The sequence below is a fragment of the Schistocerca serialis genome, chromosome 8, assembly GCF_023864345.2.
Source record: "Schistocerca serialis cubense isolate TAMUIC-IGC-003099 chromosome 8, iqSchSeri2.2, whole genome shotgun sequence".
In the NCBI taxonomy this organism is placed as follows: Eukaryota; Metazoa; Arthropoda; class Insecta; order Orthoptera; family Acrididae; genus Schistocerca; species Schistocerca serialis.
Window position 1 is genome coordinate 453,795,975 of NC_064645.1, and position 17,286 is coordinate 453,813,260.

The 17,286-nt window shown below is 46.7% G+C and overlaps 1 protein-coding gene across 1 annotated transcript in view; it reads left to right on the top strand.

Moving 5' to 3' along the window:
- The window catches only part of LOC126417064 (ETS domain-containing transcription factor ets-5-like), a 240,332-nt gene that overhangs the window by 22,784 nt on the left and 200,262 nt on the right, over window positions 1-17,286 (top strand). The window contains exon 2 of the mRNA XM_050084956.1: window positions 7,268-7,561. Within this exon, the coding sequence (XP_049940913.1) occupies window positions 7,268-7,561 (294 nt within the window). The remainder of the gene's footprint in view (window positions 1-7,267; window positions 7,562-17,286) is intronic.

Consider the following 17,286-nt stretch of genomic DNA (forward strand, 5'->3'; position numbering starts at 1 on the left):
TATGATTATGTCAGTCGTCCAAAGCTGTTTTGCTGTAGGTCAATCGTCGCTTTCTTCTTCTATTCTATCTTCCGTATAGAATCCGTCATGAGATCGCAAGCAGGCTTGTCTTCTGTGGGCTCGTGTTTGCACATAGATTTCATATGTACACCATGTGATCAAAAGTATCCGGACATCTGGCTGAAAAACAACTTACAAGTTCGCGGCACCCTCCATCGGTAATGGTGGAATTCAATATTGTGTTGGCCCACCCTTAGCCTTGATGACAGCTTCCACTCCAGCAGACATACGTTCAGTCAGATGTTGGAAGGTTTCTTGGGGAGTGGCAGCCCATTCTTCACGGAGTGCTGCACTGAGGAGAAGTATCGATGTCCGACGGTGAGGCCTGTCACGAAGTTGGCGTTCCAAAATATCCCACAGGTGTTCTACAGAATTCAGGACAGGACTCTATGCAGGCCAGTCCATTGCAGGGATGTTATTGTCGTGTAACCACTCCGCCACAGGCCGTGCATTATGAACAGGTGCTCGATCGTGTTGAAAGATGCAATCGCTATCCCCAAATTGCTCTTCAACAGTGGGAAGCAACAAGGTGCTTAAAACATCTATGTAGGACTGTGCTGTGATAGTGCCACGCAAAACAACAAGGGATGCAAGCCCCCTCCATAAAAAACACGACCACACCGTAACACCACCGCATCCGAATTTTACTGTTGGCAGTAGACACGCTGGCAGATGAGGTTCACCGGGCATCCGCCATACCCACACCCTGCCATCGGATCGCCACATTGTGTACCGTGATTCGTCACTCCACACAACGTTTTTCCACTGTTCAATCGTCCAATGTTTACGCTCCTTACACCAAGCGATCGTCGTTTGGCATTTACTGTCTTGATGTGTGGCTTATGAGCAGCCGCTCGACCATGAAATCCCGCGTAACTTTCACGGTACTTGCAGTGAATCCTGATGCAGTTTGCAGTCTGGATAAATGTCTGCGTATTACACATTACGACCCTCTTCAACTGTCGGCGGTCTCCCTCAGTAAACAGATGAGGTCGGCCTGTACGCTTTTGTGCTGTACGTGTCCCTTCACGCTTCCACTTCATTATCACATCGGACACAGTGGACCTAGGGATGTTTAGGAGTGTGAAAATCTCACGTACAGACGTATGACACAGGTGACACCCAGACCACGTTCGAAGTCCGTGAGTTCTGCGGAGCGCCCCATTCTGCTCTCTCACGATATCTAATGACTACTGAGTTCGCTGATTTGGGAGTACGTGGCAATAGGTGGCAGCACAATGGACCTAATATGAAAAACGTAGGTCTTTGGGGTGTCCGGATACTTTTGATCACATAGTGTAGGTTTGGAGATGTTGCCTTCTACTTTGTTCAGTTGGGTTTCTAATTATTGTATATGTATATGGTTCTGTGCAACTGTAGTCTTGGTGTAATGTGTCTCTGGTGTTTGTGTATTGTCTACAGAAGAATGCTGTGTCTTCTGGGAACCTTCTTGCCTTCATGTTCAGCTTGATGTCTGTCTGACAACACGGAGTTTAAGTGCGTGGGATAAAGTGCGTCTCCAGTTGAGAAATTAATCGGTTCCCTTTTGTCGGGCAGGAAATCGTACTCTCTACATCCCTAATCACTTGTGCTCCACTAATCCTGCCATGTAGCCATCGGTCAGAGAGTAAGTTGGAGGCCTGCCGCTGTGGCCGAGTTGCTCCAGGCGCTTCAGTCCGGAACCGCGCTGCTGCTACGGTCGCAGGTTTGAATCCTGCCTCGGACATGGATGTGTGTGATGTCCTTAGGTTAGTTAGGCTTAAGTAGTTCTAAGTCTAGGGGACTGATGACCTCAGATGTTAAGTCGCATAGTGCTCAGAGCTATTTGAACCATTTTTGTAAGTTGGCGCTCAGTTTGTACAGACACGCAGGTGATTGTATTTACCTGCTCTAGTCTACAATCCGTAAGTAGTACTTCGCAACCCGATTTCTGACGGTCGTGTGTATCGGGTAAATTCTGAGTGCAATGCACGGTGCTATGACAGAGGTCGTGCGTACGACACTGACAGTTGGAGCAACAAAGTGTCTGACCGACGCGTTGTTATTAAGGGCCAGTCTATGTGCCGATGTACTGGCTGCAAAGCTTAGTATCGATTCGAATAGGGTGCAGCAGTATGTTCATATAACTAGTAGAGGCTTGCTCGAATTTAGCCTCGCCAGTTTTTGTAGTATTTTTCTGTTCTGTTTCGTATGTTGTTAACTTTATTCGTCTGTGGGAATTTAATGTTTTATTTGTGTGTACGACTGCTCATTTAATGTTTGTGTCCCCAGTCTTTACTGAGGGGTTCCTTTTCACCGAGTGTTCAGTACTATGTAGGTTACTTTATTTTCTACTATCTCGGGTTTGTTATTGCTACAAAAAAAATGGTTCAAATGGCTCTGAGCACTATGTTACTTAACATCTGAGGTCACCAGTCCCCTAGAACTTAGAACTACTTAAAGCTAACTAACCTAAGGACATCACACATATCCATGCCCGAGGCAGGATTCGAACCTGCGACTGTAGCAGTCGCGCGGTTCCGGACTGAAGCGCATAGAAACGCTCGGCCACCGCGGCCGGCTGTTGTTGCTACACCATCGTTCGATAGCGTATACTGTTCCGCTGTCTTTCTCTTTCAGCTCGTCTCTATGGTTTGCGGAGATCGGGAGTAGTAAATCGTGTGCGTATGTGACAAATATGTCACCTATTATTCACGAGGTTTCGATAGTTACGTCGCAGACGAGGGAGCCACAGATCGCCTGTGGACAACCTTCAATAATTACGATATTAGAATTATATTAATACCTTCAGCTGCTAACGGGCGTTGATATACACTCCTGGAAATGGAAAAAAGAACACATTGACACCGGTGTGTCAGACCCACCATACTTGCTCCGGACACTGCGAGAGGGCTATACAAGCAATGATCACACGCACGGCACAGCGGACACACCAGGAACCGCGGTGTTGGCCGTCGAATGGCGCTAGCTACGCAGCATTTGTGCACCGCCGCCGTCAGTGTCAGCCAGTTTGCCGTGGCATACGGAGCTCCATCGCAGTCTTTAACACTGGTAGCATGCCGCGACAGCGTGGACGTGAACCGTATGTGCAGTTGACGGACTTTGAGCGAGGGCGTATAGTGGGCATGCGGGAGGCCGGGTGGACGTACCGCCGAATTGCTCAACACGTGGGGCGTGAGGTCTCCACAGTACATCGATGTTGTCGCCAGTGGTCGGCGGAAGGTGCACGTGCCCGTCGACCTGGGACCGGACCGCAGCGACGCACGGATGCACGCCAAGACCGTAGGATCCTACGCAGTGCCGTAGGGGACCGCACCGCCACTTCCCAGCAAATTAGGGGCACTGTTGCTCCTGGGGTATCGGCGAGGACCATTCGCAACCGTCTCCATGAAGCTGGGCTACGGTCCCGCACACCGTTAGGCCGTCTTCCGCTCACGCCCCAACATCGTGCAGCCCGCCTCCAGTGGTGTCGCGACAGGCGTGAATGGAGGGACGAATGGAGACGTGTCGTCTTCAGCGATGAGAGTCGCTTCTGCCTTGGTGCCAATGATGGTCGTATGCGTGTTTGGCGCCGTGCAGGTGAGCGCCACAATCAGGACTGCATACGACCGAGGCACACAGGGCCAACACCCGGCATCATGGTGTGGGGAGCGATCTCCTACACTGGCCGTACACCACTGGTGATCGTCGAGGGGACACTGAATAGTGCACGGTACATCCAAACCGTCATCGAACCCATCGTTCTACCATTCCTAGACCGGCAAGGGAACTTGCTGTTCCAACAGGACAATGCACGTCCGCATGTATCCCGTGCCACCCAACGTGCTCTAGAAGGTGTAAGTCAACTACCCTGGCCAGCAAGATCTCCGGATCTGTCCCCCATTGAGCATGTTTGGGACTGGATGAAGCGTCGTCTCACGCGGTCTGCACGTCCAGCACGAACGCTGGTCCAACTGAGGCGCCAGGTGGAAATGGCATGGCAAGCCGTTCCACAGGACTACATCCAGCATCTCTACGATCGTCTCCATGGGAGAATAGCAGCCTGCATTGCTGCGAAAGGTGGATATACACTGTACTAGTGCCGACATTGTGCATGCTCTGTTGCCTGTGTCTATGTGCCTGTGGTTCTGTCAGTGTGATCATGTGATGTATCTGACCCCAGGAATCTGTCAATAAATTTTCCCCTTCCTGGGACAATGAATTCACGGTGTTCTTATTTCAATTTCCAGGAGTGTATATCCATGTAAGTATATAGTTCTGGCAACTCCAGCCATGACCTTCTGCTTCTGTCCTGATGTACACATATCCCCCGAACTTTTACGAGACTTGGAAAGAATGTCTTCCACGAGTAATGAGTGTGTTGGGGTGGGACACTAAGAATGTAGTGTGTGGACATACAAGGTGAGAATCTGGGTCTCGCGGGAGGTGTGCGCGAGATAGTCCCTGCAGTCGCGCTATCCTCTGTGCCCTCGGTGGCTGAGGTGGATAGCGCGTCTGCCATGTAAGCAGTAGATCCCGGGTTCGAGTCCCGGTCGGGGCACACATTTTCACCCGACCCCGTTGATATACTGGGTGATGAAAAAGTCAGTATAAATTTGATAACTGAATAAATCACGGAATAATGTAGATAGAGAGGTACAAATTGACAGACATGCTTGGAACGACATGGAGTTTTATTAGAACCGAAAAAAATACAGAAGTTAAAAAAATTTCCAACAGATGGCGCTTCATCTGATCAGAATAGCAGTAATTAGCATAACAAAGTAAGACAAAGCAAAGATGATGTAGAGCACTTGCCCGCGAAAGGCAAAGGTCCCGAGTTCGAGTCTCGGTCGGGCACACAGTTTTAATCTGCCAGGAAGTTTCATATCAGCGCACACTCCGCTGCAGAGTGAAAATCTCATTCTGGAAAGATGATGCTCAATATGTCCACCATCATTTCTCAACAACAGCTGTAGTCGAGGAATAATGCTGTGAACAGCACTGTAAAGCATGTCCGGAGTTATGGTGAGGCATTGGCGTCGGATGCTGTCTTTCAGCATCCCTAGAGATGTCGGTCGATCACGTTACACTTGCGACTTCAGGTAACCCCAAAGCCAATAATCGCACTGGCTGAGGTCTAGGGACCTGGGAGGCCAAGCATGACGAAAGTGGCGGAAGAGCACACGATCATCACCAAACGACGCGCATCTGTCGGACATTTTGTGAACTTTGTTTTTTTTTTTTGTTCTAATAAAACCCTATGTCATTCCAAGCACGTACGTCAATTTTTACCTGTCTATCTACATTATTCCGTGGTTTATTAAGTGTTCAAATTTATACTGACTTTTTGATCACCCGGTATATGTCAACGCCCGTTAGCAGCTGAAGGTATTAATATAATTATAATTTCGTTCTAGACGGCTGCAGGTCATCAATGGTGTCTGTTGTTTCGGTAATGTCCGAAAGAACAGACACCATATCCATATAAGTATACAGGGTGTTACAAAAAGGTACGGCCAAAGTTTCAGGAAACATTCCTCACACACAAAGAAAAAAAAATGTTATGTGGACATGTGTCCGGAAACGCTTACTTTCCATGTTAGAGCTCATTTTATTACTTCTCTTCAAACCACATTAATCATGGAATGGAAACACACAGCAACAGAACGTACCAGCGTCACTTCAAACACTTTGTTACAGGATATGTTCATAATGTCCTCCGTTAGCGAGGATACATGCGTCCATCCTCCGTCGCATGGAATCCCTGATGCGCTAATGCAGCCCTGAAGAATGGCGTATTGTATCACAGCCGTCCACAATACGAGCACGAAGAGTCTCTACATTTGGTACCGGGGTTGCGTAGACAAGAGCTTTCAAATGCCCCCATAAATGAAAGTCGAGAGGGTTGAGGTCAGGAGGAGAGCGTGGAGGCCACGGAATCGGTCCGCCTCTAACAATTCATCGGTCACCGAATCTGTCGTTGAGAAGCGTGCGAACGCTTCGACTGAAATGTGCAGGAGCTCCATCGTGCATGAACCACATGTTGTGTCGTACTTGTAAAGGCACATGTTCTAGCAGCACAGGTAGAGTATCCCATATGTAATCATGATAACGTGCTCCATTGAGCGTAGGTGGAAGAACATGGGGGCCAATCAAGACATCACCAACAATGCCTGCCCAAACGTTCACAGAAAATCTGTGTTGATGACGTGATTGCACAACTGCGTGCGGATTCTCGTCAGCCCACTCATGTTGATTGTGAAAATTTCCAAGTTGATCACGTTGGAATGAAGCCTCATCCGTAAAGAGAACATTTGCACTGAAATGAGGATTGACACATTGTTGGATGAACCATTCGCAGAAGTGTACCCGTGGAGGCCAATCAGCTGCTGAGAGTGCCTGCACACGCTGTACATGGTACGGAAACAACTGGTTCTCCCGTAGTGCTCTCCATACAGTGACGTGGTCAACGTTACCTAATACAGCAGCAACTTCTCTGACGCTGACATTAGGGTTATCGTCAACTGCACGAAGAATTGCCTCGTCCATTGCAGGTGTCCTCGTCGTTCTAGGTCTTCCCCAGTCGCGAGTCATAGGCTGGAATGTTCCGTGCTCCCTAAGACGCCGATCAATTGCTTCGAACGTCTTCCTGTCGGGACACCTTCGTTCTGGAAATCTGTCTCGATACAAACGTACCCCGCCACGGCTATTGCCCCGTGTTAATCCATACATCAAATGGGCATCTCCCAACTCCGCATTTGTAAACATTGCACTGACTGCAAAACCACGTTCGTGATGAACACTAACCTGTTGATGCTACGTGCTGATGTGCTTGATGCTAGTGCTGTAGAGCAACGAGTCGCATGTCAACACAAGCACCGAAGTCAACATTACCTTCCTTCAATTGGGCCAACTAGCGGTGAATCGAGGAAGTATAGCACGTACTGATGAAACTAAAATGAGCTCTAACATGAAAATTAAGCGTTTCCGGACACATGTCCACATAACATCTTTTCTTTATTTGTGTGTGAAGAATGTTTCCTGAAAGTTTGGCCGTACCTTTTTGTAACACCCTGTATAGTTCTGGCAACACCAGCCATGACCTTTTTCTTCTGTCCGAAGTCTGTGAGCCTGTACGCGCTTCCACAGTAGCATGTCCCGAACCTTTACCCGAATTTTTATCTGACAATTTGTTGTACGATTTGTTGTCTGCAACTGCCCGCAGACCCCGGCGAGTGGAGCGGCGAGCACGTGTCGGCGTGGCTGCGCTGGTGCACGCGCCAGTTCCGGCTGCGGCCGGCGCCCGACCCTGCGCGCTTCCCCGGCACGGGGCCCGAGCTGTGGGCGCTGCGGCGCGACGAGTGGGCGGCGTTGGCGGGCAGCGGGCGCGCCGGCAGACTCCTCGCCGTGCACCTGGCGCACCTGCGCCTCGCCGCCACCGGCGCGCCCTCCAGCCCGCTCACCGAGCCCCGCCACGACTCCGACACCGAGGGCGACGGCGCCGACGACGACGGCTCCGGTGAGTCGGCTGACCCTCCCTGTCTCTCCGTCTGTCTGTAGCAAACCAACTGCAGGGCTATTACACTACTGGCCACTAAAATTGCTACACCAAGAAGAAATGCAGATGATAAACGGGTATTCATTGGACACATATATTATACTAGAACTGACATGTGATCACATATTCACGCGCACTTTGGGTGCATAAATCCTGAGAAATCAGTGCCCAGAACAACCACCTCTGGCCACAATAACGGACTTGATGCGCCTGGGCATTGAGTCAAACAGAGTTTGGATGGCGTGTACAGGTACAGCTGCCCATGCAGCTTCGACACGATACCACAGTTCATCAAGAGTAGTGACTGGTGTCTTGTGATGAGCTAGTTGATCGGCCACCATTGACCAGACGTTTTTAATTGGTGAGAGATCTGGAGAATGTGCAGTTGAACATTTTCTGTATCCAGAAAGGCCCGCACAGGACCTGCAACATGCGGTCGTACGTTGTCCTGCTGAAATGTAGGGTTTTGCAGGGATCGAATGAAGGGTAGAGACACGGGTCGTAACACATCTGAAATGTAACGTCCACTGTTCAGAGAGCCGTCACTGCGAAGAAGAGTGACCAGCAATTTTAATGGCCAGTAGTCTATTTATTGCTTCCAAACTGCAAGAGATAGAAACTCAATTCCAACGTCCCTGGAAAGAGAAAAGTTCCAATTTTTATGCAGTCAATGTGAGCACCGAATGTTACATGACAGATGTCGAAACGGTGGCTCATTTCCTGCCACACACGAACAGCTGGCTCTAGTCATGCTATGCGATGTTGCAGACTTTCAGGACTGTCAGGCATAGTGGGGATAAAAACACAGTCTCTTACGTAACCCCACAGCTAAAGGTCACAGGGTGTGAGGTCTGGAGACCTGACAGACCACCAGCGATCAGGTTCATCTTCTTCCCCTCCTCTTCCAATCCAACGTCCTGGAATGGTGTCATTCAGGTAATGTTGGATGTGCTTAGAGATAATTAACCCGACTGCATAACTAATGACTCCGCCATTATAGACCACAAAAATCCCCTATCTTCACAAAATGAATAAATAGCAATGCGATCTGACTTCCACGACTGAAATTTTAGGCAGCAAGCGCATTTTCGTAGTGGTACGAAGTATATGAAGGGGTGTCTAACATGCGCTAAAGTAGTGCAAAATTTTCGAGTATTCTCTCATACAAAAAATGTATGCTATGCGGGTGTAAATTGCAGTGTCGCTTAACATGGCTAACAACTGAAAATAAAAAGCGTGATCTCAAAATAATCAGATATCCATGGGTTCAGGATTGAACAAGTTTCTGAAGGTCTCATTTTTGTGACCTGTCAAAAGCCTTTGACTGTGTGAATCACAGCATTCTCTTAAGTAAATTAGAATGTTATGGTGTTATTGGCAGTGCTGTGAAATGGTTTGAGTCTTATCTATCTAACATGGAACAAACGATGTCCTTGTGCAACAGGTATGCTGTAAGCAGTCAGTCTTCGTCTAGTTGGGAATTAATTACCTATGATGTTCCTCAAGTTTCCATCTTGGGTCCATTGTTTTATCTTGAGAACATTAATGACCTCTCATCTGTTATGTTGCCAGATGGTAAGTTTGTTTTGTTTGAAGATAACACAAACATTGCAATAAGTAGCAAGTCAAGTAAAGGTTTACAAATGGCTGCTAATCAAATTTTCACTGACATTATTAAATGTTTTAAAGCTAATTCACTGTCAATAAACTTTGAAAAGACCCACTACATGCAGTTCACAACCTGTAAAAGGTTTCCTTCCAGCTTGTGTGTAACATACGAAGACATGCAGATCGTAGAGCTTGACAGCTCAATTCATAGTATCACTACTAGGAATAAGAACTATCAATATAAAGATCTAAAATCACTTACCTTGGTCCAAAAAGGGGTCCAGTATTCAGGAACACACATTTTCAATAAATTGCCAGTAACCAGTAAAATCTTTGTTTTAGATAAAGCACTGTTCAAACAAAGTTTCAAAAAGTTTTTGAGAGGCATCTCCTTCTATTCTATAGATGAATATCTTAACAGAGACTATTAGGCCAGCTTAAATAAAAATGTCTGTTAGATTTTAGTTTTGACAGCACTTGGTTACAACAGACAAGATTAGGCATTTTGCATATGATACATTTATTAAAAGTGCATAACAATGTTTCATTCAGAAAGCGTATTAATTCTGTTAATGCTAGCTGTTCCAGTTTTCTGTAATGTATTCACCTATTTTGGCAATCTCCTGACAAATGATGAGGGTAGTGAGTTTTATATTCAAATGATTTATGTTTTTTGTGTTAGGCTTTCTGACCGATATGATATGAATTTGTATTCAACATAACTATTACTTCAAGGTCCCAATGTTTTCCTTAGAATTCTTTTTCTAGTGTTTCAAGATCCCCAAATCTTGTTAGTGTAAATGTTTCTGTCGCATACATTGTTTCCGGCCATACTATTGTTTAATAGCCTTAGTTCTGTGCTCCAGGACAAAGATTTTTCGTTATATATATATGTCTTGACGTACGGAATACCCTTTCCATTTTATGTACTCTGTTTCCTATGGCTGTTCTTTCTTTTGTATTGCTTGTTATCAATTTTCCTACGTATTTAAAACAGTTTGTTTTACATATCGTATTGTTATGAATTTTAAAATTTGGCGAAGCATCTCCGACATTTGTCATGAAGTGTGTTTTTTTCAAATGAAATAGTCCTATTTTTTCCACTTGTTTCTGTAGTTCTGTGACTTGTTCTTTAACACTATATAGCGGATCAGTAACTGACGCCATGTCATCTGCAAAAGGTAGAACATCAATGGCGATTTTATTTCGATTTCTTCCTGGTTGAACACCCTTAGTTTTGATGTATTTTCTCCATTCGCTTACTAGCTTCTCTGAAGCGCATCTGAAAAGTAGAGGCGAAGACCTATCATCCTTTCTTACTCCCGGTTTTATTTCCAGCGGTTTTGTCAGTTTCCCCGTAAATTTTACTTTAGATGTTGGGCTTTTTAAGGTTCCTTTAACTATTTCGGTTGTTTTATTATCGGGCCGAATTCGTTTATAATATTGATTAGTGCATTTGTATCAGTTGAGTCATAGGCCTTTTTAAAAGCTACAAAATCATCATATATTTCAAGTTTCTGATTTTCCACATTTCTATAATGTTCATTAGATTTAATATTTGCTTTGGGCATGACCTTCCCTACCTGAATTCTGCTTGATATCCTTTTAGTTGTGAGTTGAGTATTCCTTCATTTCTGTTTAAAAGTGCTGTAGGAAAGGTCTTTTAGTCACAGGCAAGAGAGAGATTCCTTTATAATTGTTAGGATGAGTTTTCCTTCCTTTTCTATGCAGTGAATGCATTAACGCCGATGTCCATTTTGAAAGTAATATGTTTGTTGTTCAAATTTCATTAATGATTTCCTTTAGATATAGAATAATGTTGTCACTCTAGTGTTTCGACAGTTCAGCAGCTAGATTGTCTTCTGCTGATGCTTTATTATTTTTAAGTTGTTTATGCTTTCTCTGATTTCCTCCATTGTTGATGGCTTTGAGTCAGGTTGTATTTGAATTACTCTATCAAAATGAAATTTTTGTTTTGGTGAATCGCAGTCGTGAGGTTTTTGGGTCTATAAGTATTCTGATACGCTTCACTGTACCTCCAGCATTCTGAATCCCCTAGTGGATGAAAACGTTGAATTACTAGTCCACGAACCACACTAGGGACTAGTATACCGATAAATAAATATGAAACATTTTTCTAACGGCCTGCTTTCCAAGGTTTCACGGAAACAATCACCAATTACTTGCTTCAATTAACAGCCGTTTAGTTTGCCCCTTCCAACAAACACCACCTCTAGCTCTACTGTTTGATTCGAATCCTCTCCTGACCGAACACGCATTTACCCACTACGCCACAACATAAGCCTGTAAAATTAGAAACGACTAATTAGATCTCCTCGGACGCTCTAGGGAACGCTCCTGTGATTTTTTGTGAGTTTTCTATACCGGTAGAACAACTTCAACGATCACCATGGATCACTGACTCCCCAACCGAAATACACATCACTTTCAAACACCACCTCTGCTGCTCAGTGCCCACAACTCACCTCCTACATCAGGAGGGCTGCCGGGCGACTCGCAGATTTCGCGACCTCCAAGCAACTCCTCGGCACGTTTAAGTATTCAGGCCTTCCAACTGATCAACTCTCAGGAGCAAAATGGTTTGCCACTCATTCAAATTCAGGCGTACTCATCAGTCAGCCCCTTCTTGTACTGATAGCACTCCTGTGGAATATCCTGTTTCCTTCTAAGACTTCTCGGAATATTATTAGTCCTGCTAGGAAAATAAGTGCATCTGCAGAAAGTCGAGATAGAATCTTTACCTACTAAAAAAGCCGCAGCGGCGCTGATGAAGAGTGCGCGCAGAATACCGTGGCCGGTATACGCAATCGGCAGGGCACGTGTGAGGAGAGCGGTAGTGGTGAGGATAGCATTTCTCGTTCACCAGCTATCAATGGCTCTAAAAATTATAGCCTAGATTATTAAATGCCTATATTGCATAGTGTTGATTGTTCATCTGTTTTTAATTAATTCTGCACGTTGGATCTAAGTTTACTACCAAATCCGGTAAGCTCTATGAAGAATGTTGTTGTTGTTGTGGTCTTCAGTCCTAAGACTGGTTTGATGCGGCTCTCCATGCTACTCTATCCTGTGCAAGCTTCTTCATCTCACAGTACGGACTGCAGCCTATATCCTTCTGAATCTGCTTAGTGTATTCATCTCTTGCTCTCCCTCTACGATTTTTACCCTCCACGCTGCCCTCCAATACTAAATTGGTGATCCCTTGATGCCTCAGAACATGTCCTACCAACCGATCCCTTTTAGTCAAGTTGTGCCACAAACTCCTCTTCTCCCCAATCCTATTTAATACCTCCTCATCGGTTATGTGATCTACCCATCTAAACTTAGGCATTCTTCTGTAGCACCGCATTTCGAAAACTTCTATTCTCTTCTTGTCCAAACTATTTATCGTCCATGTTTCACTACACCCCAGACAAATACTTTCAGAAACGACTTCCTGACACTTAAATCTATACTCCATGTTAACAAATTTATCTTCTTCAGGAACGCTTTCCTTGCCATTGCCAGTCTACATTTTATGTACTCTATTTCCATATACAAAAGTTGCAAAAAACTGTCACCAAGTTAGCACTAAGCGAAATGAACACATTTCCTTCGCGCAATTCTGCCTTAAAAATTTAACGTTCATTTATTCCTTCACTGTTCAGTTCACTCATGTGATAACTCTCATCAACAGACAGTATTAATACCGAAACAATAAATTTCCAGTTACAAACCATGACAAAGGCAGTTTACTAAGAATCAAATGTTCAAACATTATTTAGTGACTAGTTCTACTCGCCAAAATATTACCATTCCTTAGGCATACTTCTCATCGGTTTATAAGCAAAATCTGCATAGTGTGCCATATAATGTTGCGACATGTAGTAATAATGGCGATTTTCACCATAAATAATAAAATAGCCTGCTATCACACTGCTCCTTCGTAAAATGTATCACTGAACCTGTGCCGAAAGTTTCATAGCCACATGGGACCTGCCCCTGCTCTGTGGGAACTAGGCCCCGACTACCAGTTCCAGAGGAGGGATCGCAGCTCCCTCACTGACTGAGGCAAACGATGGCCAATGAGCGTTGCAGCTGCTTTCGTGTAACTACAGTAGGTACCTCACCCACTTCACCAGTCGTAAGCCCTTAATGAATTTGCGCAGACTGCTAAAATACATTGTCTAGAAATGAGAGACAAACTTCAGCTAACAATTTCTTTATACGAGGGTTGGAACTTTAATAGTGGCAACTATTTATTTACAACTCGTACTAAGTAGATATGTGCTTCAAAGTTTTACTGACCTTCAAAGTAGTCACCAGCATTGTGCATAACCCGTTGCCAGCGATGTGGAAGTCGTAGGATACTCTTAGCAGGGCCAGTTGTGTTGACAGTTCGGACAGTTCGAGCGGCGCGGTGTATTACCTGACGAATTTGTAGCAGTTCTGAAGCGGATGCCGTGAAGTGTTTCCTTCAGTTTAGAAATCGGGTTGAACTCACGAAGGCTTAAGTCAGCGGAGTGCAGTAGGTGGTATAGCGCTTAGCAGCCCCATCAGACAAACAAATCAGTAACAGCCTGCACTGTACGTGCTTGAGCATTGTCCTGCGAAATGATGGTCAGGCCCTGCAGAAAGTGTCATCACTTCTGTATCTAAACTGGTCGTAGGTTGTGTTCCAACAATGAACAGCATAGAGACAGACGTCATGACACTTTCTGCAGGGCCTGACCATCATTTTGCAGTACAATGCTCAAGCACGTACAGTGCAGGCTCTTACTGATTTGTTTGTCTGATGGGGCTGCTAAGCGCTATACCACCTACTGCACTCCCCTGACTTAAGCCCTCGTGGGTTCAACTTGATTGCTAAACTGAAGGAAACACTTCACGGCATTCGCTTCAGAACTGCTACAAATAAGTCGGGCAATAGACCGCGCCGCTCGAACTGTCAACACAACTGGCACTGCTAAGAGTATCCTACGACTTCCACACCGCTGGCAACGGGTTATACATAACGCTGGAGACTACATTGAAGGTCAGTGAAGCTTTGGAGCCCGTATCTATTTTTACGAGCTGTAAATAAACAGTTGCCACTATTAAAGTTCGAACCCTCGCACGTTTGAAAGACTGAAGTAAAGACTTTACACCATCCAGTCACAGCAACGTGACCACATGTTAAAAGCCTGTATAACCACATTTCGCAGCGTGAGACCTGTAGGAAGAATGTCAATTAGGTTCTGGAAGGTACCGACACGGATGTGGAGCCATGCCGACTCCATTGTCGTGGCCAGCTGCATTCGGTTTCACGGTTGAGGATTCGTGGCGCGAACAGCCCGATCGAGGTGGTCCTGCAGGTTCTCGACAGGGTTTAAAAATGGGGATTTTGGTTCCCCAGGGAGAACGGTAAACTCATCCTGGTCCTCTCTGAATCAAGGATGTACACAGCGAAGTGTGTGACACGTTATATCGCCCTGCTAGTAGATGCCATCATGCCGAGGAATAACAAAAAGCATGTAGCGGTGGACATGGCCCCCAAGGATAGATGCACACATCAGTTGATTCATTGTAGCTTCGAAATGACGAAATGACCCAGGCAATACTACAAAAACCGGCCGCTGTGACCGAGCAGTTCTAGGCGATTCAGTCCGGAACCGGACTGCTGCTACGGTCGCAGGTTCGAATCCTGCCTCGGGCATTGATGTATGTGATGTCCTTAGGTTAGTTAGATTTAAGTAGTTCTAGGTCTAGAGGACTGTTGACCTCAGATTTTAAGTTCCATAGTGCTTAGAGCCATTTGAAACAACACCACGAATACATCCCCCAGGCTGCAACGCTCCCTCCCCGTCGCAGAGTGTTTGCTGTCAAACGCTTAGTGCCGTGCACACCAATGGTCACCTATCCGTCCGAGCATAAAACGAGATTCATCTGAGAAAGCCACCTGCCACCACTCAATGGACATCAGGTTCCGATATTGGAGTGCAAATTCCAGTATTCGTCGCTGGTGAATGGCAGTCAGTATGGGTGCACGAACCAGGTGCCTGCTGCAGAGGTCTATATGCAGCAACAGTCGCTGAGGAGACTTTGTTGGTAGTCCCTTGTTCATCTGAGCTTTCAATTGCCCAACAGTTGCACTTCTATACAGCCGTACGCATCTCCGCAGAGGTCTTTCTTCAAGCCAATCGCGAACAATTGTGACCCAGTAAGACGGCGCATTGTCATGCATAAAAATTCCGTCGCTATTTGGGAACATGAAGTCCATAAATGGCTGCAAATCGTCTCAGTTGGTTCAGTTGGACGAGAGGACTCAGTCCATTGCATGTAGAGACAGCCCACACCATTACGAAGTCACCACCAGCTTACACATTGCCTTCTTGACAACTTGGGTTCCTGAATTTGTGGGGTCTGTGCCACACTCAAACCATACCATCAGCTCTTACGAACTGAAATCGAGACTCGTCTGACCAGGCTACGGTTTTCTAGTCTTCTAGGGTCCAACCAACATGGTCACTAGTCCAGGAGAGGCCCTGCAGTCGATGTCACGCTGTTAGCAAAGGACTTGCGTCGGTCGTCTGCTGCCATAGCCCATTAACGCCACATTTCGCAGCAGTGTCCTAACAGGTACGTTCGTCGTACGTCCCACATTGATTTTTGCATTTATTTCGTGCAGTGTTGTTTGTCAGTTATCACTGACAACTACACTAACGCCGCTTCTCTCGGTCGTTCATTGAGAGCCGTCGGCCACTGCGTCGTCCTCGATTAGAAGTAATCCCTGGAATTTGGTATTCTCGACACACTCTTGACCCTGTATATCTCGGAATATATACACTCCTGGAAATTGAAATAAGAACACCGTGAATTCATTGTCCCAGGAAGGGGAAACTTTATTGACACATTCCTGGGGTCAGATACATCACATGATCACACTGACAGAACCACAGGCACATAGACACAGGCAGCAGAGCATGCACAATGTCGGCACTAGTACAGTGTATATCCACCTTTCGCAGCAATGCAGGCTGCTATTCTCCCATGGAGACGATCGTAGAGATCCTGGATGTAGTCCTGTGGAACGGCTTGCCATGCCATTTCCACCTGGCGCCTCAGTTGGACCAGCGTTCGTGCTGGACGTGCAGACCGCGTGAGACGACGCTTCATCCAGTCCCAAACATGCTCAATGGGGGACAGATCCGGAGATCTTGCTGGCCAGGGTAGTTGACTTACACCTTCTAGAGCACGTTGGGTGGCACGGGATACATGCGGACGTGCATTGTTCTGTTGGAACAGCAAGTTCCCTTGCCGGTCTAGGAATGGTAGAACGATGGGTTCGATGACGGTTTGGATGTACCGTGCACTATTCAGTGTCCCTTCGACGATCACCAGTGGTGTACGGCCAGTGTAGGAGATCGTTCCCCACACCATGATGCCGGGTATTGGCCCTGTGTGCCTCGGTCGTATGCAGTCCTGATTGTGGCGCTCACCTGCACGGCGCCAAACACGCATACGACCATCATTGGCACCAAGGCAGAAGCGACTCTCATCGCTGAAGACGACACGTCTCCATTCGTCCCTCCATTCACGCCTGTCGCGACACCACTGGAGGCGGGCTGCACGATGTTGGGACGTGAGCGGAAGACGGCCCAGCTTCATGGAGACGGTTGCGAATGGCCCTCGCCGATACCCCAGGAGCAACAGTGTCCCTAATTTTCTGGGAAGTGGCGGCGCGGTCCCCTACGGCACTGCGTAGGATCCTACGGTCTTGGCGTGCATCCGTGCGTCGCTGCGGTCCGGTCCCAGGTCGACGGGCACGTGCACCTTCCGCCGACCACTGGCGACAACATCGATGTACTGTGGAGACCTCACGCCCCACGTGTTGAGCAATTCGGCGGTACGTCCACCCGGCCTCCCGCATGCCCACTATACGCCCTCGCTCAAAGTCCGTCAACTGCACATACGGTTCACGTCCACGCTGTCGCGGCATGCTACCAGTGTTAAAGACTGCGATGGAGCTCCGTATGCCACGGCAAACTGGCTGACACTGACGGCGGCGGTGCACAAATGCTGCGCAGCTAGCGCCATTC